General features: G+C 36.2%; 1 protein-coding gene across 8 annotated transcripts in view; it reads left to right on the top strand.

The window, feature by feature from the left end:
- RALYL (RALY RNA binding protein like) overlaps positions 1-26584 on the top strand; it is a 212935-nt gene that overhangs the window by 158336 nt on the left and 28015 nt on the right. For 7 of the 8 annotated variants that reach the window (XR_005556943.1, XM_039345484.1, XM_039345481.1 and 4 more), the window contains one exon: positions 26418-26493. Coding sequence is in view for 7 of the 8 variants with exons in the window: in XM_039345484.1 (XP_039201418.1) it covers positions 26418-26493 (76 nt within the window). In the remaining variant the exon portion in view is untranslated. Of the gene's footprint in view, positions 1-14394; positions 14662-26417; positions 26494-26584 lie in introns of those variants that run through there. The other variant, XM_039345488.1, reaches the window with a different exon arrangement.

Genomic DNA, 26584 nt, shown 5'->3' with positions numbered 1-26584 from the left:
TTTAGTTCATACCTGAGTGGCCTAGTGCTTTTCCCTACTTTTTTCAATTTAAGCCTAAATTTTGCAACGAGAAGCTCATGATCTGAGCCACAGTCAGCTCCTGGTCTTGTTTTTACTGACTGTATAGAGCTTCTCCATCTTTGGCTGCAGAGCACATAGTCAATCTGATTTCTATGTTGACCGTCTGGTGATGTCCATGTGTAGAGCCGTCTCTTGGGTTGTTGGAAAAGAGTGTTTGTTATGACCATCGTATTCTCTTGACAAAATTCTATTAGCCTGTGCCCTGCTTCATTTTGTTCTCCAAGGCCAAACTTGCCTGTTATTCCGGTTATTCTTTTGGCTTCCTACCTTAGCATTCCAATCCCCCATGATGATAAGGACATCATTTTTTGGTGTTAATTCTATAAGGTGCTGTAGGGCTTCATAGAACCGGTCAATTTCATCATCTTCAGCACCAGTGGTTGGGGCATAGATTTGGACTACTGTGATATTGAATGGTTTGCCTTGGATTCGAATTGAGATCATTCTGTCATTTTGGGGATTGTATCCCAGTATTGCTTTTCCTATTCTTTTATTGACTATGAAGGCTACTCCATTTCTTCTGAGGGATTCTTGCCCACAGTAGTATACCTGATGGTCATCTGAGTTAAATTCACCCATTCCTGTCCATTTTAGTTCGCTGATTCCTAAGATGTCGATGTTCAGTCTTGTCATCTCTTTTTTGACTACGTCTAGCTTGCCTTGATTCATGGATCTTACATTCCAGGTTCCTATGGAGAAAAAATCTTTACAGCATCGGACTTTCCTTTCACCACCAGCTATATCCACAGCTGAGCGTCCTTTCGGCTTTGGCCCAGTCGCTTCATTCTTTCTGGCGCTACTAGTACTAGCCCTCTGCTCTTCCCCAGTGGCATATTGGACACCTTCCGACCTGAGGGGCTCATCTTCCAGCGTCATATCTTTTTTCCTTTTAGTACTGTCCATGGGGTTTTCCTGGCAAAGATACTGGAGTGGTTTGCCATTTCCTTCTCCAGTGGATCACATTTTGTCAGAACTCTCTGCTATAACCTGTCCGTCTTGGGTGGCCCTGCACGGCATAGCTTATAGCTTCATTGAGTTACGCAAGCCCCTTCGCCACGACAAGGCAGTAATCCATAAAGGGGAAAAATGGGCACATATATAGTAACAATATGGAAGTGGTCTCTCCTGTTGGGAATCTATCCAAATACTGGATCTTGGTGTTTCACATGGTGAAAGGCATCAAATGCTTAAAATGATTGCTGCAATATCAGATTTACTAAACAATTATTTATACATGTCTTCCCTGAAACAGAAACATCACAGTAAGCATCTCTAAAATAATTGAAAAGTCCTTTCCCAATGAAAGTGTGGTACGAATTAAGAGACACTTAATTTAAAATGCCAAGTAAATCTGAGCATGTAGGCAAAGTACATGAAAGCAATTGAACAGAAAATAGGGTAAATCAGAAGATGAAATTTATAAACTCCTGGTGAGGACTAAAAAAATAATTTACTGTATAAAAAGTGTTGCTTCTTCTAACAATCACTTGGAAAGGAAATTTATATAGGAACTTTTGAAATGCAGTTTTAATGAGGTATCTTCTCATAATATTTAATTTTGCATTTCTGATATTACATGAAACCTAAACAGATTCAGTATCATGCAGTGTAATTCTTGTGACTCTGGAGATTTAAACTCAGTCATAAGGTAGTATCATACTTGACATAAACTAACCATATTTCTATCAATTCAAACTTCAGTTGCCCTTTTCATTCTGTTTTTCATAACTTCCTGGTCAAACTCATTCCTTCTTGTTAAAGAAGACTGCACAAAAGTAATTATAGCTCTTCATTTTCTTTCTTACCAGCTAGCATTTTTGCCATCTTACTGAATGGCTGATCTAAACCTTTTTTCTTCAAGGATTCAGTTACAGAGGTCATAAAACAAATTCCTCTTTCAATTTGACCAGAGTTCCTTGCAACTTTGGTGTTAACTATATTTTCACAATCTAAAGACAGATTCATGAATCAACTTTAATTTATTAAAGACACAATCTAAAGACAGACTCATGAATCAACTTTAATTTATTAACTATAGAGATGCTTTTCCAACTCATCTATTTCATCATCTATTCAAAAATATCATACAAATGACATAGACAACTATGGTTGATCTCAGTAACGCTAAGAAGTGTCAGATTTAGAAATTGGATAGTAAACCTTCAGGAAACCTTATGGCTAATTTTGGAAGTAGAAAAAGAAACAAAAAACCTAAGAGACAACAGTGCCAAATTATTTTGCAAGTCACGTCAAGAAAACGACCTGGGTATTCATGTAGTCTCAGAAGTCATGCTTAAGTTAGGCTTTATTCTGTACTTTAGTCGGTGCATACAGTTTATTGCATGGCAGTATTTTACATGACAGTAAGGAAAACATGACCAAAGTTTGACAGCATTACATATAACAAGATTGTATATATTAGAAATTCAGTATCATTCCAATACTGCTTGAAAGATAATTCCTTATAAAATTTGATGTGGAAATCTGGCTGTCAAATAAAAGTCATATTGTTGTTTCAACAAATACATATAAGACACAGAGAAAGAAACTAAGTCTATGTAAGCTCAGCCATGTGGGCATGAGTGTATATTACAAGGAACCAGCAACTAATATTTGGTTGTTGTTGTTGTTAATTGCGAAGTCGTGTCCGACCCATCGCGACCCCATGGACAACGTTCCTCCAGGTCTTCCTGTCCTCTACCATCTTCTGGAGTCCATTTAAGTTCACACCTACTGCTTCAGTGACTCCATCCAGCCATCTCATTCTCTGTCGTCCCTTCTTCTATTGCCCTCAATCTTTCCCAGCATTAGGCCCTTCTCCAGTGAGTCCTTCCTTCTCATTAGGTGGCCAAAGTATTTGAGTTTCAACTTCAGGATCTGGCCTTCTAAAGAGCAGTCGGGGTTGATCTCTTCTAGGACTGACCGGTTTGAACGCCTTGCAGTCCAAGGGACTCGCAGGAGTCTTCTCCAGCACCATAGTTCAAAGGCCTCAATTCTTTTGTGCTCAGCCTTTCTTATGGTCCAACTTTCACAGCCATACATTGCAACTGGGAAAACCATGGCCTGGACTATACGCACTTTTGTTGGCAGGGTGATGTCTCTGCTTTTTAATATGCTGTCTAGATTTGCCATATTTGGAGGGATGCCTAAATTGGTACTATCCCCATGTTTTATGGAAAAAAATACATAGGTTATTTATACTCCATGTAAAGGTTTATTTAAAAGTACCTCCATTTTTTTATCAGATCCTCACTGGCTGTGAAGCCTGAGTTCTGATACTAACAGAGAAAAGCGTATCTTTTTATTTATACAGTGCATAATTTTATTAATTTGATGATATCTCTGTGTTTATTAATTTCAATATTTATTTAATTTGAAAATCACTCTCTTTGATACATAGTGGAATGATAAAATGAATGGAATTGTCCTGGAAAAGAGTTGTGGTTTGTTTTGCTTTTTGAGTTTTAAGCAGCATTATATTTTCATACTGTTGGTTACATATGAAGCCTATTTGATTTTATGAGCCCATGCTGTAATTGATAAGTACAGTTAGTTTAAATAATTGGGGGAAGTAATTTAACACATGTTAATGTTATATCCTTCCTGGCTGCAAAGATGTAATGTTATTTTTTATATGTAACTTGAATATCAAGGCGTTCACAGATTAATAATCTACTCCAAGCAATGAAGTATCTGATCAAATGTACTATAGCAATTAGATGGCAAGAGAAAAACTGCTTACATCATAGTGGGTTTTAACATTGTTAAACAAAATACCACATTCTATGGCCTACGTTTGGATCTCCTTTAAACACCGGATCCATAAAGATGCTATATAAGAGACAGCTGATGATACTACATGAAGGCCCATGTAGATAGACTTTATGAATCTTGTATGAAAAGTATAGCATCAGAGAAGAACATAGAACCAGGCTCTCCATTTAAAGAAATATTTTCCAGGAAGCAAACCAATCAGGAACAAGGGGAAAATCAAAATGTTTTGCATACTGAGCCTATGTTGATCTCTTTAAAATTGCTTCAGAATTTCTCCATCATTCATGTAAAACTAGATTGCTCACTTTTCTAATTAGAAGCCAACTGCAGAATTGGTCATTAATTCTAAGTGTCAGAATTAGGCTCTTGAAAATAGTACATCTGATTGGCCTTCACGCTTTGGTTGTCAAGTAGAAAGTGTTTGGAGTTTCTCATGTATATATGCATTATGGGCTCTCTGGGAAACCTCAGTTGATGAAAAGTGCATATTTTTATTTCGTAAGTTTGTTCTTGTAAGAGAAAATTAGTGCAGGCAGAGCTCTGCATACCATCTTGAGCTCTTGGAAGAAAGACAAAGTATACTATAAATTTAATAAATTAATTGTTAACAGATTTAGTAGTCTTGATGCGGAGCACTGAAAAAATATATTCCTGCATGCCATATGATGTCTCCTACTTCCATTATTATCTCCACTCCCTGAACTTGTTTTTCAAATGTTAAAACACTTTTCTGACTTGTTCTTTTTTTTCTACTTTTTAACATAAATTCCCTATTTCTGGTCAATTATTGAAAAGTTGAGCTTGAATTTTAAATTAGGCAAGTGTCATGATTCCAACAGACAGAGACAAATAAAGCAGAACTCAGAGGCTTGCAAGTTCCCCAAAGAACATGTTTATTGATACAAAGTATCAGCACGTCAAAAGTGAAACCAAGTCTGAATAGACACGCAACAATGCCCAATACAAAGTTAAGAAATCCCAGCCCTAAAGCTATGCAAGCTACTACATTCTCCAATACATCTTCTTGGTGGGCTTATCACGAAACGCCCAGCCTTCAGTACCGGGAGCAGCTGATGACTTTGGTTCCCATGGGAGAAAATTTGTTTAGTCTAGTGAAACACCTGGTAAACCCCCCTCCCTCCATGCTATGTGTCAACCAAAAATGAGTAGGGAAAATGGCTGTAGCCACGCTCATTTTCAAAGTTGACAGTCAGCTCGTCTTCAGAAAGAAAGAGTCTCCTGCAGGGGAAACAAAAATCAGGTTAGGTATCCCCTCAAGGCTTGTGTGGGTATTTATCATAAAACTTTTTTATCAATCTATCCGCCCTCACATTTGTACATTTCACCCATGTAGCCTCTGAAAGGGGGTAACCTTTCCACTGGACAAGGTATTGTAACTTTCCCTTATACAATCTAGAATCGAGAATACATTTTATCTCATAATGCGTCTCTCCCTCTACCACCATTGGACCAAGGATTCTTTTGGAATAGGTCTTAAAGTGAATCCTGAAACAGGTTTCAAAAGACTGCAATGAAACACCGGGTGAACTTTCCCCAACAATTGTGGAAGTTTTAACTCCACCGTCACAGGGTTTATGATCCTGATAGTGGGGAAAGGACCAAGGAATTTCGGACCCAATAAGCTTCTCTTAAATCCAGCTTGGTAAAAAAAAAAAATTCCTTTAGCCAGGTGGGCTAACATGTCCTTCATCAGGGGAAGGAGGTGCACATTTTCCATACTGACAGCGTTGGGAGACCTGAAATAGACACATAATCTAAGAGACCCATGTTTCTTTTCCTTGAAAAGCATGGGAGCAGTCAAGGGTGATTTGGCTGGCTGAATGAAACCCCTAGCTAAGTTTTTATCAACATGCTTTCTTAGTTCTTTCATCTCTTTGGATGTCATAGAGTATTTCTTTGGTTTGGGGAGCTTGGCACCAGGCAGAATTTCAATAGCACAGTCCGTAGCCCAGTGTGGGGGGAGGATGTCACATTTCTTCTCACTAAAAGCTTCTGCCAAATCTCAGTACTCAGTAGGGACAAGATGAAACCCCGGCAGCTTTCAGCTACAGTTTTTAGGATTTCACAGGACTCCCCATGAGTTTCGCAGATGGCCAGTGTCTTTGTTTTATCATCAGTATCAGGTGGGGAGGGTCCTGTCCCCAGTCTTAATTTGTGCATTCCCTCCTCCCACCAGATGTGAGACGCCATTTGTCAAGCCACGCTAGCCCCCAAATTACTGCTTCAGTCATCTTCGGAACCATTCTAAGTGAATAGCTGAAGGTCAGCCATATACCTCTGCACCAGTCACTTACTCTCTTGTAAGCAATGGATTTTACAGTTGGCAATCAATTGCTTCATCAAACCCTTGAAGTTACCTATCAGGCACGCCTAACAGTTGTATAATTGTCTAGACCTGGACTGTTCTGAATCTGTAGGGGGATCTGTCATTTTACAGTTCCTTTAATGATTAGGAAAACTGCACAACTTATTCCACTCCAGTTCATTGGGGGAATTGGGAGGGGGACATCTGATCTCAGGAAGATGTATGGTTCACATTGAGGGAGACAGTGTATTTGTGGGATGTGTATCGGATTTATCAGGGAGTGTTCGTTCAGAAACACTGGGACTTTTAGATTCTGTCCCCCTGCTGGCCTGGCTAATTTATTGTCTGAGTTAACTGGGTTTCTCCTTGAGTGTAATACTGGAGCAAGACTTTACCAACTTGCTCAATGATTAGTGAATTGGTAGTGGTATATAGACAAAGATGTCTTTCTGTAGCAATGGACATAGGAGGGTAGAATCAAACTGTCAGGATTCATACCAGTATTCCGGAGTAAATCATATCTTTCCAAATACATAAACCCTTATTCACCACTTGGCTTGACTTGGGTAGATCAGAATGTTTATTACAAACAAAAATGAAGTCTCAAACTCAACCATTGATTACCTGATGTAGTGTTAGAAAGTCAGAGTCTTTATATACAGTATTTATATTCCAGAGTTTGAGCTTTAGAGTTTTTCTTCCTACTTTTCCAGATTAAAAAAGTACCTGCTGGTTTACTTGATGGCCTTGGGCAGCTGCAATATGTTTATTTAATCATTCTATATAGCCTGGAAACCACCACCTTGACAACTTCATCCTCTACTGATAGGACTGATAAGTTTAATACAGCGGTTCTCAACCTATGGGTTGCGAACCCATTTGGGGTCAATCGACCATTTCACGGGGGTCGCCAAGCAAGGCTGTCTGCCATTTTTCCCCCTTTTCCGGGAGGTGCCTTACCTCCCTTGGGCTGGGCCAGCTGGTGGCCCAGCCAGTGGTCAGCCTGCTCCGTCTCTGCCGCTTGCCAGCTACGCCTCAGCCGGTGCAGGGGGCGGCACCACGCATGCGCGGCGCTCCCGGGCAGGGAAAGTCCTTGACTTACGACCGGTTTAGTCCTCGACTTACGACCGTTTAGTCCTCGACTTACGACCGGTTGGGGGTCGTGGCATTAAAAAGGTTGAGAACCACTGGTTTAATAGAATGTAGTGCATGAAGATTGACCTATAAAACTGTGATCCAGATAGTCAGCAGCTAAACTTCCAATTCAGTTAAGAAATTGAAATGCAGTGAAATAAATTAATTTCTCTCACCTTAATTGAGAGACCACACTGTTTCCTAAATTTATTGTAAGAATTTCTAAGAATAATCTGTCTTGATTATTTTGAACATGCTAAAGTTATAAATGTGCTTATAGAACCTGCTGGTTTTAAAAAATTCTACAAAAGTGATTATCTGAATCTTCTCAAAGAAATATCTACGTAGATTCTTATCTAACTTTAATAATCTAATAATTACTATTATTTTTATTTTAAGGAAAGGTATAACAGTAATAGCATATAGAAGATTCTAGGTCAGCGATGGTAAACCTATGGCACATGTGCCGGAGGCGGCACTCAGAGCCCTCTCTATGGGCACGCGTGCCATGGCCCAGAAATGGCAACTGTCCCTCTTCAACTAACCGCCCGCTAACTTGCTGGGTCCCACATGGCCAGATGCACAGCTGGTTTTCCTCCCCCCCATCCCATCCCTCTTGGCCTCACATGCTCTCCTTTTCCTGGGCACGACCCACTGCATTGCCTCCTCAGCTGTCAGCCAGCCGTCCAGCTCAGAGGCAGCTTCTCTGAACTGCTGGCGGTAGGCTGTGGAGCCCCAGAGTGTGCCAGTCAAGGGATGGGCAGGCTGTGGCTGCTGATGGACACTGTTGCCCCCCCCCATGTGCTTGCCTCTCTGTGTGGGAGCCGATGATGTCAGGCAGCAGCCGCCCCGGCCCCTGTCTCACCTTGCCCTGCAACAATGGCACCCTTGCCTGGCCTTGCCTCACCCTACCCTGCAGGATGAGCCTCCTGCCCACCACCCCACCTGCCAGAGACCCCCTGGATCTCTCCCAACCCTGCCCGGCTGTCCCTCCCCGCGATCCACATCAAGGTGACCACGCCCACCTTGGCCACACCCATTCAGTCTGCCATGACCACCACAGCCATGCTCACCCAATGGGCCATGTCCACCTGGCACCCAGCGATAAATAAGTGGGTTTTGGGTTGCAGTTTGGGCACTCGGTCTCTATAAAAGGTTCGCCATCACTATTCTAGGTTCAACCTCCATTATATTCAAGAAGGACAGTGAAAGTCAAGTTACTATATTCCTACTTTTCTTGCATCACATTTTCTGATTTGATTAACCTGGAAATTACTTGCTGTTTCAGTATCAGCTAAATATTCTGTTTAAATGCCTGGGATTTCATTATAAGCTTAAATATCTTTTAAAGGATTAATTTAAAAATTAATGAACTGAAAGGAGAAAATAATTTTTCACTGGGCCAATTTATGGTTCAACACTGTTAGTAAACCCAAAAACTTTAAATATTCAAGTGAATAAAAAGATGAAACACAAATTAAATCAAATAAACAAACATAAACTCTCTTAAATGTCAATACTGCTATATACTACTTAAAGTGCTGGGTGAAGATTGAGTAAATTAGCAGATGTGAGAAATTCCAGTTAAGTAAGGACATTATACTCCAAATCATTTTAAATCTGGTTTCATCTTTCAAATAGCTATGCAAAACAACTGTTTCAATTTGCAAAATTTTGATTTTCCCCCCAATTTTTTTAGTTTAAAAGTATTCTAAATTTAAAGCAACTATTGTAGCTAAAAAGAGGTTAGTTTAAATTCAAAAACGGTGGCTAAAGTATAGGTAGTTCTCAATTTACGACTGGTGGTTTAATAACAGTTCAAAGTTGTCACAAACTTTTTAAAGCTAATTATGACCCATCCTCAAAATTACACCCCTGGTCACATGATCACTTTTCAGGTGCTTGGAAACAGTCTTCTATTTACAATTGGTTATAGCTTCACTCTCATGTGATCACAATTTGTGGTGGTTTTTGTCAGTTTCCAGTATCAGAAGAATGGATTCACTTAGTGAATTCTGAAAAACTATGAAGCTCCATTAATTAATCAATTTGGAAATGGTAACTAGGAAAAAATGAACAAATTGCCTTTCAGGGATTTTACCATGTAGGGGAAAAAATCACTTGTGGAAAATGCTGAAGATATTTCAGATATTTCAGAAACATTCAGATCCTTCAGACATACGTAATCAGTCTTATGAAAAAGTTATAAACCAAATCCTGTCTTCTGGTACAATACTTGTTAATTTTTCTAAAGGAGAAAATCCTTCAAAAACCACCATATTCTGTAGCTTTAGAATTTATCAATATCCCTAAGATATATTTATAAAAACTAATATTTTTCCAACTTGTTAAGAATGAGCCAAAAAATTAAAACAGTAATGTCCAGATCATTACTCACAGAAGGAAGATTTGATCCATTACTTATTACATTTCAAATTATATCAAGAACCTAGAGCTAGATTCATGATGTCTGTTAATCCAACTGAATCAGTTAGTTTAGAAGAAAAAAATCTATTTTCTTTTGACTGATGTAGCTGAACATGTATCAAAACAAGCTGCATTGTTTGCAATGACTGCGAGGAAAATATGAAAGCACTTGCTGACAAATAGTGCTGTTAATACTAGAAGGGATATATTGAACTGACACGGATTGTTGTAATTTTGTATGAATTTTGCTACAATCTATGGTTGCAAATAAATGTATATACATACATCTTGATCATAGATTGATTTTGCTCTGGTGTAGACAGTACTGAATGTCTGTTGAAGAGAAATATGAAAGAACAGTTGAGATTCAGTCCATTTGGGAACAGAGAAAACCACAATAAAGGGTAACAAAATACTGCAAGATCTCATCTGTCCTCCAGTACTACAAGATGGAAGTAACTTTCTCATTTTTTTCAAGATGTCAAACAGTCCAAAACGAATTTGGCTTACTGAAGTGATAAAACTACTGCAGGGCTGTGCTCAACCACGGTAGACACTATAATTCAGAGAAGGTCTGTGACAGAATAAATTGAGTTTTTTTACTTTATCCTCTTTGGCTAGCAGATATTTGTTAGTAAGGTACTATAATAAACAGAAGAAACCAAGGTTTCTGAAATTCAGCTTATATAGATAAAAAGCTGCATAGCTTTGCATTTTGTGTGTCATTGTTAGGAATAAAAAAAGTTAAGCCAATTTCCAGAACTGGCTAAAGTCTCAGTTTTGAAAACAATAAAGAATGTAATTGTTACCTCTAGCTTGCAAAGCAATAACAAGTTCATTATATTCCTTACATATTTGCTACAGTATCACAGTGTATGTTCAAAAGGGTGGAGCTTGTGTCATGATGACCCATTTTGGCATCATTATCGCTAGCTGCAAACTCCTCATTAAGTCTATCAAAGGCTCTGATGTTGATCCTTGTATTGTTTTTGATGCAAGCAATAAGAAATGTCTTTGTTGACATTAGGGAAAAATATGAGTGACCTTTAAAAAAATACTACTTCACTGTATTTGGAGGATACAATAAAATGTACATGGTTTTCTCAAATTACTGTTAACATTCTTGAGAAATTTTCTCCAGTTAAGTTTAAGACACTGCTTCAGGTACCAAATGCATAGTATCCCTTTGTAGACAATCAAATATTTTAATTTGGTTGGAGATTTAATAAAAAAAGTGAACAAGAGCAAAGTGAAAAGATACTGAAATGCTCATGTCAACTTTAAAAATGAGTATGGCTGTAGCCATCTTCCTTATTCATTTTCAGTTTACACATAGAAAGGAGGAAGTGGGGATTGCCAGGTGCTTCACTAGTCTAAATAAACTTTTATCATTTGCTGCTTCAGAGACTGCAGGCTGGGCATTTTGTGAAAAGCCCGCCAAGATGTATTGGGGAATGTAGTTGCTTGCATAGGTTTAGAGATGGGATTTCTTAACTTTGTATTGGGGAATTGTTAGGTGGGTCTTCAGACTTGGTTTCACTTTTGATGTGCTAATACTTTATAACTAATAAACATGTTCTTCAAGGATTTGCAAGCCTTGGAGTTCTGATTTATTTGTCTCTGTCTGTCAGAACCATGACAGCTCAACTGTCTGGTAAAAAAGAGATGTTCCTGGTAATCAAATAAAATCAGTGTTAGCTGCTGGCTCCTCACAACTATAAACAGACAAAACGGAGTTATAGTGACAAAATTGCCACCATAGACTTAAGTAATCAGCTAAAGACCTAGCTTAAAGGCACAAAATGTATACTAATAGTTCTCATGAACTATTGACTCTTTCACAATTATTTAGCTGATAACAGGACCAAAAATATAAAGTATAAAGAATCATCAAAAATATAAAGTATATTTATAACTTTTTTTCATCATAACTTTTTTTCTGTTGCTAAATTGTGTCCATTTGTTGGACACTGCGAAGGCAAGCACCTGAGTTTTCTTGGCAAGATTTTTCAAAAGGGGTTTGCCTTTGCCTTCTTCCTAGGGCTGAGAGAACGTGATTGTCTCAAGACCACTAGTTGGGCTTGTGGCTAAGGCAGGACTAGAATTCACAATCAGCTAGTTTCTAGCCTGATGACTTAACCTCTGTATCAAACTGGTTTTAATAACTGTGACAAAAACAACAATAATCTCCAATGAGGCACTGCTTTGATGTATTTGTAGGACTTGTGTGCTCTGAGGAGGATGAGAGTTATGCCAGAAGTTCAACATACTGGATAGATTTCAATAGAGGAGCCAAGCAAAGAGTGCTTCTTCTATAAACAATATGGTGGGATGTAATTTACAGAAACCTGCATCATATAGGTTATCACCTGAATCAATAAGGAATGTTCTAGTGTTGGAGTTCCTGGATGTTTGGTGACAATTGAGCTGTGGAACTGTTGCCTGTACAACCAAGGTCAGCAGCTATGGGACTACTGAGGAAAAGTTGTTTGCTTGTTTCAAACATACCGAGTCCAAAAACAAAAAAATAATGTTATTATTATTTCAAATCAAGTCCAAGAAGAATATCAGAAAAGAATGGATCAGTTCTGAAACCAACAACATCCAGAATCAGAAATAACAGAGGGTAGCAGATCAACATCAATTTATAATACAAAAAAGTATTGACAGAAGCAGAACTGCAAAGGTCTACCCAGAACAAAGAAATTGAAGCCTTGTCAGAAGTAGTTCAGATTGTAGAGGCAAACCAGAGAGAGTCAGTAGTAGAAAAGGCTGGAATAGTTGTTGAATCATTTACATTCCCAAACCAGGCACCTTCTTTTCAGAAAAAAACAAAGCCCTCTAAACTAAAAAACAAGATGAATTGAAACAAAAATAACTGAGCATCTAGAACAGCACAAAAACAACAGAATAAAGTTATCTGCATTGACGCTTTTTGCAAAAAAGCACAAGCTTTTAAATATGCCAATGCCCTAATGTCAAATATAATACCACCAGCTCACTTCAAGAAACAAGCGAACTAATGTACAGTATAGTTGCAGTTGAAGCTGAAGAACAAGAAGACCAAAGAATACCTGACCAAGAAATATCACCTAGAAACAAGGGAGTTCAAGGAAGCACTGGAAACAATAAAGCAAAAAATAGCAGCCATAATCAAGAAGATTAGCAGATAGAAAGCTGAAATTGAACACTGTAGGTAGTGCCTCCAATTTCTATCAACCCATCTATGAAGAGACTGCAATGAACCAACCACCTGACAAAGAAAAAACAGTGCTTGTCAACAGTTCTTGATATAACAACCCAAACATGGTTTTGGTCACCACGATGTAAAAAAGATGCTGAGACTCTAGAAAGAGTACAGAGAAGAGCAACAAAGCATATAAGGAACAGTTGCTGGAATTGGGTATGTTAGTTTAATGAAGAGAAGGACGAGGGGGGACATGATAGCAGTGTTCCAATATCTCAGGAGCTGCCACAAAGAAGAGGGAGTCAAGCTATTTTCCAAGGCGCCTGAAGGCAGGACGAGAAGCAACAGATAGAAACTGATCAAGGAGAGAAGCAACTTAGAACTAAGGAGAAACTTCCTGACAGTTAGAACAATTAACCAGTGAAACAATTTGGGCCATGGCTCTAAAATATCAAAAGTATCTGCAAACTTATCCCACCTTTACATGGACAATCTGAAACTGTATGGGAAAACATCATTATTTTCAAATAGAATCACTACTCAATATAGAGTTTGAAATGTGCGACCCTTACCAACAATAGCAGAAAAATAGTGAAACTGAAAGAATAATATGTCCTATAATTTGAATAATGGATGTGGCAGTACCTGGAGTCAGAATAGAAGAGAAAGAACTGAACAAAACACAAAGACCTACAAATAAAAAGAAAGTCTGTGGCAAAAGAAAACAAAGATAGTACCAATAGTAATGGGTGCATTGTGTGCAGTCCCAAAACATCTGGAACACCATTGGCATTGACAAATTCACATCAGTCAGTTGCAAAAGATAGCTTTACTTGGAACAGCTTAACTCCTGTGATGGTACTTTTAACACCATCAAACAATAATATTTGCTTATTCCAGGTCCTTGGGAAAGATGAAATAGATGGATAAAAATGTCAAATCCAGTATAAGCAGCAGGTTCACAGTGCCACCAACCATATAATAATAATATTTTAACTTCAGGAATGAAGTGTAAGAAAATACATCATGGACAAAAATGAATAGGAATAATTAACATATGTTCCTGATTTTGTATATTCAGTCATACAGCCCTGGGGTTTTATTTTCTTTGATTTCATATGAGCAGTGATATTTTACATTAGCATCCTGTATTATTGATACTTCAAGAAAAAACTATTTTGAAAATGCAATTGTGAGACAATAGTCTTTCTAAGGTAGATACTTTGTTAATCGTAGTTGTTTTTGTTTTGAGAGATATGTTTTTCTCCTGTGAAAAAAAACCTCTCTCCATGACCAAATCAGCTATTAATTAGATGTGTATTTATTTACTCTATTATCTCTTCCTTTTACAAACATGATTTCTAAAAAAAAACACTGAAGTCATCCTTTGCGATGCCAGTGTTGCATTATTAAAGGAATACAATTTAATATGTGTTTCTTTACATTACATGGGTTTTCAAATGAAAGCACTAAATTTACAGGAACGGGTGGGTGGGAGAAGATTTCTTGCGTTGCATGCAAGGTAGCAGAGCAGCATATCTCCCCAAGCTTTGAGGAAAATGGTATTACCCTGGCATTCAGTAAGAGATGCTAGTTACCTTGTCTGAATGAGCAACTGCTTCACTGCAAAGCACAGCTGTGTCTCTTTTGTCTCATTGGAGATAATTGCTTCTTGAATAGCAGCCTTTTTTCAGAATGACTATGTACAAGAGCAAGCGAAGACACCAAAGATGTAAGTAGCCTTTATATCTCTCTCTCTCTCTCCCTCTCTCTCTCTCTCTCTCTCTCTCTCTCTCTCTCTCTCTCTCTCTGTGTGTGTGTTTGTGTGTGTGAGAGAGAGAGAGAGAGAGAGAGAGACACACGGCGCACATGAACAGAAGGGAAATGTTTCATAATTTAAAAACTATGCCTTACTTTCTTGTGTAGGCATAGTTTTTAAATTAAATTAAGTAGGATTTTCAAAGCTTAGACACTATAGTGCCAATATTGTTAGGTGAAGGAAAAATCCTAAGAGGAGTAATAAAAAAATATACTCCCTTGTTACTATGGAAACCATCAGCAAGTGATTGCTTTATAAAAGCCACAAGGAAATAGAGATCAAATGCAAGTTCATATTAGTTCAGTGTTCATTATTCAGAACATAATGATTTGGTGGGAATTTTGCCCTTTTAAAAAAGAGGGATAATTTTTTCTTCCATCTGTTATCTTAACCAAATTGACTTAAGGGTCCTAGAAATGTAGAAGTTCAAGTGTCCTCATTTTTATGCATTACTTCTGAGGCAACGGAAAAAAAGAACTGGATGTACAAATATAAAGAGAGATTGATGTAAATAATTCATTTCATTATCAGTTTGACTTGGTTTGAGATTTTCTTCAAGAAAATAATGCCACAACTAAAAAATAGGCTGTATCTGGTTACTTTTGTATATCTGAGTCAAATTCAAGACTGAAACTAATTTTGTGGAAATTAAAGTCAGCAGTGCTATCAATCAATCAAGTTTTGCCATTGACTTCAAAGGGGATGTCCTTTCATCTACTCTCACAGAAATGATGTGACTGAAGTGGGATTGCTTGTAAATGGTTAAAAAGTAAACTGAAATTTTAGACTGAAAGACAAATAGATGCAAATGCATTAATATGTGAGCATCTTCAGTCTAAGAATTGTCTACCATTTTAATTGTTTATTTTTATAAATGCTTTTCTGGGTAGCAGAAAGTACTTATGATCATGAAAAAAATGCATTTTCTGCTCCATTCAACAACAACAACAAAAGGGGAAATTATGGATTTTTAAAGACCATTAATCTTTTCCACATTGCCAGTGGCAGCTTAAACTTTGAGGCTGGCCACACTGCTGATTCCTGTCTGCTTTGCACTGAATAATACCAAGCTTTTTCTCCAGTATCTATCTTAGAATGTTATGGTACCTACAAAGAGAACCTAGATGCTGAAAGTTGAATAGAATGAAAACCCTGCAAACACAATTTTGACTTACTTAAATGTTTATTTGGTACCAGAGCTTGATTTTCTTAATTTGCTCGCTTTTAAGAGCTAGTTTATTTTGTAAAGAAATAATGGGAATATTGGAAGAAAGCCTTTTAAGACTCATTTGGTATCATTGAATCATAATATTAGATCAATCATGGCAGAAACATGCCTAATAATATAGAAACTTTAGTAGGGTTGTATATATGTTCTTGATTTCTGGTTCAAATTTTCTTTCATCTTTCTGGTTGATATTCCTGCTAAACCCACACAATACAAGCTCAAAATTATTTATTTCTTGCTCTTGTCATATATCTTGATACCCACAGATGTTTTGGACTGCAATTCATACAATACTTGACAATGGTTGCTATTATAACTAAGTTTATTGGAACTATATTCTAAAATAACTGGACAGCTATGCTTGGGCAATGAGTGTATGTACCTGTGAAAATGGAAAGCATTTAGGAATATTTACTAATCACTGGATTCCCTAAATATCTTTTAATGTTCCCTAAATATCTTTTAATAACTTCCTGTTTTTTTAAAGACTAAGTCTAACTTTTTAATATTTCTTGAGATATTTTCTGCATATCTAATAAGATGTGCTTAACATAAATTAATGCTTGTCTGTCGTAGTTATTTTCAAAGATGCATTTTATTCACAGCATGTAATAAGAAAGATTATGGGAAATGTAGCACTATCTGTTATAGTAAATAATCTAAAGAGATTTGCACAGGTAGCCTTTAAATAACTGGAAATTAGTCCATTTAAAAATACTTAACTAATTTAATTCAATTAAAAATAGTTAATTAATTAAGAAAATATGAAATGTGATGATATAATTTTGTCAAGCCAATCCTTTAATTTTCAGTGCCACTCACCAATGTAAATGTTCTCACTAGTTTGTTCAATAAAAATAGCAAATATAACAGCATGCTGAAATTTAACAGTTAAAATAGTTGGAGTAATAGCAATAAAATTATCACCATTTGAGCATTTCTTTCTGGCATGAAAAAGCAATGCAGACTCCAAGAAGATATCCATAAAAATGGAATTAAATTTTGTCATTGGTAAAATTCTTCTCGTAGCGATCTTTCAAATTAATTAGGGGAACTATTGTAAGTATGAATAACTCTGGATCCCATAGTTTATAAGGAAAATGTTCCTTAATGTAGATTTTATTTAAATAATCTACTTTGTGAATATTCTTAGCATTTTTCACATTATTGGAAGATAGTAGCTTTCTTACAGTAATTATAAGAGGTGACAGCACTGAAAATAGTAAGATATAGCCTATATGTACACCTGCCACAATATGGGGAAGATAAAATTATGATCAGTCTATTCTTTGTCATTGAAAATGACCCTCTGGAATTTAGTCTTAGTCTTCTTACTTTTTATATTTTAAAAAATGCCAAAAAAATATAGCATCTCAGTTTCTGGAAGATTACAGCTTTATACAATAGAAGATTATGCTCAAATAGATGTTGGTAAATATAAATATCAAAGCTAGAGAGGGGGGGAGAAAGAGAAAGATAAAATTTGCTTGTGCCAGAATTTTCTAGCTAATCACCTTTCTGCCATATTCTTAATCAAGGCAGCATATGTATCATTGTGGCAGCCTAGTCTGTTTATGTCCACTTTTCTCTTTTTCTCTTTTCCCTCTCCTTACGATTTTTCTTGTCTTCAAGTAATAGTAGTAGTCAACTTTCTCTTCCACAATTCATCTGAAATTTGGGTGTGGCCACTTCGACAAATCCAAGTATCCTGCTTGGAAGAGCAATGGATTACAGCTACATGCCAGTTATTTTGTGCTCAATCAATTTCTATTTCCATAAGTTTATTTGCAAGTAGGATGTAGGATCAAATTTTTCTATATTTCATAGTATTTAACATTAAGTTGGACCAGATGTTCTCATTTATTTGCAAATTCTATGAAATGGTCTCCTGCGTTTATTGTTTTGAATAGTATAGTTTCATTAAAGAACACATTCCCTGTTCATTTACCCTAACTTTAATCATAAATCCTGGATTGCCAAGCCTTTTTTTTGCCTAAAACATTAAAATATTCTGATTTTTTCCTCCTAAGCATTAAGAACATTCTGCCAATTTTCTTTACATGTCACAATTTGTGTTTTGCCAAAGGTGAAAATGATGCAGCTGATTTCCTTTTTTAATTTGCTTGCATAGTGCTATTCCATGGAGGAGTGGGGAGAGGACTATCTGTTATTTATTTTCATATAAAACACTTTACCTTTGGGTAATTATTTGCTTCACTTTCAGGACATTGTATGGTATGGTACTGTTATAATAAATATATGTTCCTCTTATCTCACCACAGTTATCCATGAGGGGTAGTTTTTGTATAGTTTTTACCATGCTGACTAAGTTCCTGATAGATGAATTTTGGTTTCTAGAATTCCTCAGTCAGCATAGCCATTTCGGCTAATTCTGAAAGTTACCCATGTTTAGAAGAATTTCTCTAGACAGCTGTGCCAAGAAACAGGTAATGAAGCTTCTGTCCTAAAATTTAACCAAGGCTAGGCTGATAAACCATTCTTAAATTCTCCAAGGACGTTAAAATTTATGTTGTAGATCAGAACTTCTTTGTCAATTGGGGATTCAAAAGAGTTAAAAAGGGAAGTGAAAGAGTAAGGTGGCAATTAGTCAACAGAAGGGCAGAAATCAAAATTCTGTTTTCTTTCTTTTTTCACTTCTTTTCTTTTTTCCTATATTTTTCTCTTCATTTTTTTATATTTTTACTGTATTAGAAATGCAGTTCTATAGTATTTTTAAAATGAACTTGTCAAAGATGCAATCCAGACAATGTGGAAAACTTACAGTAGGCATTATGCAAGCCGCTTGAATGCTAGACTCACTGTGTTTTAATACTATTGTTTACTTCTACTCTAATTTCTACTCTGCCAGATCAGCCCAACATATGTTTGCCATTGCAGCTGAAAATTAGGGACTAAAAATGTAAAAAAAAATCAATAAAAACAATCAGAAACCAAAGTGCCCTACTGAAGTTAAAATGGAAAGCTCAGCATTCAGAATCCAAGGTAAAAATTTCTCTATAAGCCAAGTATTCCTATAAATAAAATCTATAAAAAATCTATTTATATAGATTCCAATGAAATCAATAGCTTCATAAATTGGAAAGAGTAAGAAAACCAAAACTACTTTAAAAATTTTTGGATTGAACACATAGTGTGCAAAGGAGTTATTTAGGTTCAAAGCATTGCTACTACAGGAATTAATTAAATCTATATATTGATAAGTATACTCATTTCAGAAACGGAATCATAATTTGAATGGAGGCTGTCTTCTGAAAAAGACTAAAAAGATGATGTTTATTCATTTATTAAATTTATATGCCACCTATCTCACAGTTGAATGATAGGTCATTAAGAATAGAGAAGACAGGATATTGGCAGTAGGGAAAAAATGGCTAATGGCAGTAACGGTGGATTAGTGCCACCCAAATTTAGTTACAGAAGCTATAGAATTATTGGGCTGCATTTGAAGCTCATCAAGCAATGGGAATTTTTTTTGATGATGATGATAATAAAGTTGGAAGGGACCTTGGAGGTCATCGAGTCCAACCCCCTGCTCAGGCAGGAACCCTACACCATTTCAGACAAATTGCTTTCTAGTCTCTTCTTAAAAACTTCCAGTGTTGGAGCATTCACCTCTTCTGGAGGCAGGTTGTTCCACTGGTTAATTGTTCTGTCAGGAAGTTTCTCCTTCGTTCCAACTTGCTTCTCTCCTTGATCAGTTTCCATCCGTTGCTTCTCGTCCTGCCTTCAGGCGCCTTGGAGAATAGCTTGTCTCCCTCTTCTTTGTGGCAGCCCCCTGAGATATTGGAACACTGCTATCATGTCCTTTCTCTTCATTAAACTAGACATACCCAATTCCAGCAACCGTTCCTTATATGTTTTAACCTCCAGTCCCCTAATCATCTTTGTTGCTCTTCTCTGTACTCTTTCTAGAGTCTCAGCATCTTTTTTACATCGTGGTGACCAAAACTGGATGCATATTCCAAGTGTGGCCTTACCAAGGCATTGTAAGGTGGTATTAATACTTCACGTGATTTTGATTCTATCCCTCTGTTAATGCAGCCCAGTTTTTTTGGCAGCTGCAGCACACTGCTGGCTCATATTTAAGTGATTGTCTACTAGGACTCCGAGACCCTCTCACAGTTACTACTATTGAGCAAGGTTTTAAATAAGTTACAAACATGTTTATATAACATGGTATAACTGACAGAACTTTATATAATTCATAATAGCACATAAATGATAAATTTTCAAATATGTAATCTTATCAAACAAGGAAATTGGAATTCTTGAATAATAGAGACAATAATATCTCTCAGAGGGTTTTTTTTCCATCAGAAATTGTTCCTGAATTGCTTCTTAGAGAGATAAAATAACTTTAGCATTTGCAGAAAATGATAATTGTACTTAAATCCTGCTATGATTTTGGAAGGTAATGGTCAAATGCTACTAAGTTTAGACTAAGAGTAAGGCTACCTAACTACAGAGAAATGTAACTTTCGGGCAGCGGTTCTCAACCTGTGGGTCGCGACCCCATTTGGGGTCGAACGACCATTTCACGGAGGTCGCCAAACAACGCAGTCTGCCATTTTTTTCCACTTTTCCTTAGCTGTGCTACTCCCTTTTATTCTATTGGCTTTTGAAAGCCAATAGAATAGACTCTCTTGAATAGAGTCTAATTCTATTGGCTTTCAAAAGCCAATAGGAACTGTCCAGGCTGTCTCTGCCCCGCTGAGCCCGCCAAAAGTCCTATTCTGCAAACAGTGCTGCAAGTTGTCTGCAGCGAAGGCAAGCTGTCTGGAAGCTTCCACCCCTCCCTGCTGAGCAACTACTAAAAATGTAAGTAAAAGAGGGCCAGAGGTGGGAGGCCGGTGGGCACAGGGAGGGTTGCTGGCATGCGTGGGGCCCGGCGGGTGCCTTACCTCTCTTGGGCTGGGCCAGCTGGTGGCCCAGCCAGTGATCACCCTGCACCTTCGTTGCCCCTTGCCAGCTACGCCTTGGCCGGCGCAGGGGGTGGTACCACAAATGCGCGGCACTCCCGGGCAGGGAAAGTCCTCGACTTACAACCGGTTGGATAGTCCTCGACTTACAACCGGTTGGGTAGTCCTCAACTTACGACTGGTTGGGGGGTTGCGGCATTAAAAAGGTTGAGAACCACTGCTTTAGGGTTAATAGTACTGTATTCTTCAAACAATGCCCTAAAGACGGTTAGATTGACAGGATTTTAAATTACTTTGGGCAGAGATGTATAGTTACAAGACTTGGGTAAGATTGCCTCCTTCACACATAAGCATTTTTTTTTTTTTTTACTCTACCATCCTGCCATACAACAGAACATTATCACAGAATATATCTGGGAGGACATAAGCCAGTCTCTCCACTAGATGTACTGCTTCAATTATTTTTATAGAAAGAAATGACTAATGAGAATTACAACATGTATTTCAGATAAAATCTTCATTCTTTTCATTTTCCTTGCATAATGTATTATTTTCTCCAGTTAAGCACAGATAACATTTAGTAACTAGATTGAGGTGACAGAGGTATTTTCCAAGAATGAGCAGAATTTAGAGAGAATTTGTGAGTATTACTATGAGTTGCTGTAGATCACTAAGACATAGTCACTTCTTAAAGATTTAATAGGATAATTTATTATTCTCATTGTGTCTTTTTTTAATGAGAAAGGCAGGCATGAGTTTTCCATGTAAAAGGGCAATTCTGGTGATGAAAATAATATCCTTGAGCTAAATATATGCTCAATGAATTCCTGGCCTCAGTGCTTCCACTCCTTAAGCTATTGACTTTAAATGGCACATATTTAAGGTCTAATAAAAGCAAAATAGTTTCATGGAACTTGATATCTCCCTGTCTGGTATATATAGTCAGTTATGGGAAATGACTTTTCTTTAATATTTCAGTAGAGAATTCTCAGAAGCTAAATTTGCAGTTGAAATTATGGATCACAGCTTGAAATACTGGGATAATTTAGATGTATTTTGTGCAAACCTTTTTTTGGGTGGAATAATAAGTAGTAAAAAGAGTTCAGGCCATCTGGTCTTCCAGTATTGCCAGACATTTACTGTGTATTGAGACAGTAAAAAGATCCAAATACAATATATAAATCAATGGCTTACAATTCATAAAATAATTATTGATTACTACAGATTTATAACTGAATATTTCTATTTTCTAAATTTTCAAATTGGAACCTGTTAATCAAATTGTAATAACAATTTAAGCTCTTAAGATTTCAGTGGAAAATTCATGCAGTTCTGTCACACGGATATCAGAAATACTGTGGAAGTTAATCTGATATTTTTTTATTATTTATTATTTCAAAAGCAAATATCTGTTTTACCAGAATATGTACATCTTTAATTCAAGTTAAGTTACATGGTGCAAAAATTGAAAGGTCCCCAAAGCAGGCAATCTGCAGTAAGTATAGTATTAGTTAAAGTTAGTTTCAGTATGGTGAGAGCATTCATATACATTAAAAAAGAATGCCCACAATGATGGTCCATAACTTTATGTAAGATTAAATGTTTTGTATCTGTGTTGCACCAAATCATATCTGCCAATTAAATGAGGAATTGCTTGATGTTTGCATTGTTTGTTTGATTTTTTTCTTATTTCTGGAATATATTTTAATGTTCTTTCTGATAGGAGTTGGAAGGTTATCGATAATTAGAGAAATAATACATAAATATTTGGCCAAATAGTCCAATAGTATTCTTTTAAATACAGGTAATAAAAATCCACAAAAATATCAGTACAACAAAGCAATTAAAAACCAATTATTTTGAAGTATTTGGGTATAAAAGGATTACATATATTGTTTTATTTCATATCATGCAGAAACACACACTCCAGTCCATGATGCAAACTGTAGAATATTTCCTTCTTAAAAGAATTTAACACCACAATGGTAGGCCAACACTCAGTTTATTCCAAACTCAGGTGTTAGTAGCATTGTTAAAACTGGAGAGCAGTCATAGAACTGTATGGAGTCATCATTGTAAAAACAAAACAAAACAAAACAAAAAAAGAACAGGAATTAAATACATTAGAGAACAAAGATGAGAGGCTCTCAAGAAATCAGCATGACTGAAGCTTTGTTGTGCCACATGCCCAAATTTTGTGACAGTTGAAATAAAGACACAAAAAGAAGGCATTGTCACTGACCAAAACTCCAGGCATCAACTATACGTTCCATATTTTTTGTGGAGATGTACCATAGGTCTTGTTGGCCTTCTACACTTCAAAAGAATGGTAGTGGTGTTGATAAAATAGTTTTAATTTTAAACATCTCTAAAAACAGCTCTCGATTTTCAGCCTCATTATATTTTTTAAAATGTTCTCAATGGCAGTGTTTCTCAACCACTCATCTGGTGAGGTCAATTGTTAAATTTTATTTGACTAATTCAGGAATAAAATCAAAAATATTATGAAATCTATTAGCAGTTTGCCTCGTATTGAGCTATCAAAAGTAGGGAGAAAATGAAGTTTTCATGTTTTCCAGAAGACTGGTGAATTCTGGGAAATCCTTAATGTAAATCCTTAATGCCTAAGTATATAGAAAAATATAATCAAATATTTACTGGAAAAGAATGATTGATATGAAGAAAAATATAAAATTTAATGCTATGCCTAAAGTAGTTTTTCTTCCAATTTCATAAATATTGCATGTCTCCAACATATTACTGAGCTATAAGTTTGTATACTGAAAATCAGTGACCTTAAAACTGCCATCTTAAAAATCTGTGGAAGGGCCCAATTATAATAAAAGGTCACTGGATGAAATTTCCATTGTAATTATGATACACAAATTCCATATATATGACTTACGCAGGTAAAAACATTCCGCTATCATTTCTTGTAATATTGAGAGAATTATGAGATTTTTTTAAAAAAATTTTAACGACATAGTTTTAAAATCCTTTCAGATATATCTGAGAAGAAGGTTTAACCTTTTGTAACAAATTTATTTTAAAAATGCAGTGTATCATATGGCTAATTAAAATTACCCTGCAAAAATCTCATAACTGTGTGGCTTTAGTCAAACAAATCCCCCACATAATTTTTAAAAAGCATATTTTGATGAGGCAAAATGTCTTTTAGAAATCAAATGTTAGTTCTCTATTTAGAAATCATACCAACATTTTTCTTAAGTCCAACTTTTCAATCCACAAATCAGAATATACAATACAAAATACAAAGTTCTACATTATTAATTTATTCAACTTGTATGCCCACCCAACTCACAAATGACTTTGGGCAGTTTGCAACCAAATTAAAAACTATCTAAACCGGGCATATCAAAGACAAACAAACTGGCAACTGAGGATGTCAATCAGTAGATAATAATATACAGCAATATCTTATGTAGTGCAAATTAGGACATTGGTCCAACAGAAGAAGACTAAGCCTCTTATTTCAGGGATAACAATAACTAATATGTAAAGTGGTTTTATATCTTAACCATGGCTTGCATAGAAATGTGAAGAATCAAAACCAGATAAATTGGAGGTAGATAAATGAAAAATGAAGAAGTTCAGAAGGAGAAAATTCAAATGATACATTTTCTTTTAGAACAGTGAGTGCAAGAACAAATTTAAATATAGCAATCTCTTACTGTCCGCCAATGTTTCCTAGTGACTTGTAATGAGAATCAAAACATTAGAGTTCTTATACAGTACACAAAGAATAAATCTATACAGAAAGCTGAATAAAGACTCAGATTCATGTTTGTTGGAGGATATAAATGAAGTCTCAATCTTCTAAGGCAGTGATGGTGAACCTTTTAGAGACTGAGTGCCCAAACTGCAACCCAAAACCCACTTATGCATTGTCAAGTGCCGGGTGGGTGTGGCCCATTGGCTGGGCATGGCTGCAATGGTAACAGACTGGGTGGGACTAAAAAGTTCAATCAATCAATTCCAACTTTGCAAGATCTTTTTTTTTTCACGAGAAGTTGAAATTGACTGGTTGAATCTTTTTGTTTTCTTGTACACGGCGGTGGAGGCCTAAAGTGAAAAGGTTTTATAAAACCCAGTGATGATGTGTGTGCCCACAGAGAGGGCTCTGAATGCCGCCTCTGACACCCGTGCCATGGGTTCGCCATCACTGTTCTAAGGTCTAGAAACTGCAGCAAATGAGATTGGAAAGGTCTTATCACTATTGAGTTAAGATACTATCTACCTTTTCCTGACTTGACCTAACCGTGCTGATTTAAATCTGTTATTTAAATCTTTTCCAAGTTATTGTTGCATAGGAATGTGACATTCATAATAGCCAAGGAAACTAATTGTTTTGTTCATCTAGTAATCCCTTTGTCTCTTTCTTCATATCATCAGCCAGTAGAGGAACACCCATTAATCTGGGTACTTCTGCATTGATGAAAAAGTTTTCTTAGAGTTTTTCAGTATAAAGTTCCATTTGTAACAATTACTGTTGTAACAATAGTAAATATAAACAACCAATTTAAACTCTTCACATGGTAATATATATTAACTTATATATAACTTATTAATTAGGCTCATGTGAAATCATATACTGTCCCAAGTTATAAAGGAACCTGAAAATGCAACCACAAACTCAACAAATATTAGTTGAAAGGAATGTTTCTAATATTTATTTATTTATTTATTTATTTTTGTGCTGTCCATCTCACTATTCAAAATGACATAGAAGGAAATTATGCATCATCTCCATCTCTTTATTTTTTTATTCTTCCCCTTTTTTAAAAAAATAATAAATAATTATAGAAACCTATGGTTAAAATAATATCAGAGAAACTAATATTATAGTCCATTTGTTAATTTTGGGAAGGTAGTTAAGAGAACTCCCTTTAAAATTCCTGCTTGTAAGAAAATTATTATGGGTGATTTATTATGCTGTGACTTTTTATAAGCAAGTGGCCAGTGCTTATTCTCCCTTGTGTAATTCTCTATCTTTCTTCCCATTTGAGGATAATATTTTCTCTTTGCCAAAAAATATTTGTCTGAATAGAACTATTAGAAGGAAACAAAATAATAATCATACAATTCTAGGTCAAAGTTATTGACAGGTAAAGTTACAATTTAATGATATAAAGTTTATATCATTGTTTATAAAGTGAAAAATAGAGACTCTTATCTATTAGGTTTGTTCTGAATGTTTTATCAAAGATATGTCTCTAGCAGTGAATTTTGTGTGTGCTTTTGAGAAAAATGACAATGTTGGCAGTCACATGAAATATCTGTAGCACCACTTTCTCCTGGAAACTAAAAATCATGTTGTTTTTTAGGCCTGAAGATCTAGATCTTAAGGTCTGATCTATGCATAAATCAGAATATAGAGTGTGAGAAACTGAAGTGATAATTTGTCCCTATAATACTCCCGCCAATGTTATACATTATTACATATGATCTCCCTATCTCTCTCGATTAATGCTTATTTTCAGACATTAATATGGCAGGGGAGCCAAAACCATACAGACCTAAGCTGGGAACTAAGCGACCACTTTCTGCTCTCTACAGGTAAGAAGACCGATTGATTAACAAACCTATGAAGTGTTTTTGAAGTTTTTAGTGAATGTTTCTTGGTAAAATATTCTCCCTTGCTTGAATA

The sequence above is a fragment of the Crotalus tigris genome, unplaced genomic scaffold (assembly GCF_016545835.1).
Source record: "Crotalus tigris isolate CLP2741 ecotype Arizona unplaced genomic scaffold, ASM1654583v1 scf7180000017952.28453644438:3035480, whole genome shotgun sequence".
NCBI lineage: Eukaryota > Metazoa > Chordata > Lepidosauria > Squamata > Viperidae > Crotalus > Crotalus tigris.
Note: the sequence above shows the minus strand (reverse complement) of the source record. Positions and strands in the feature narration are given on the sequence as shown.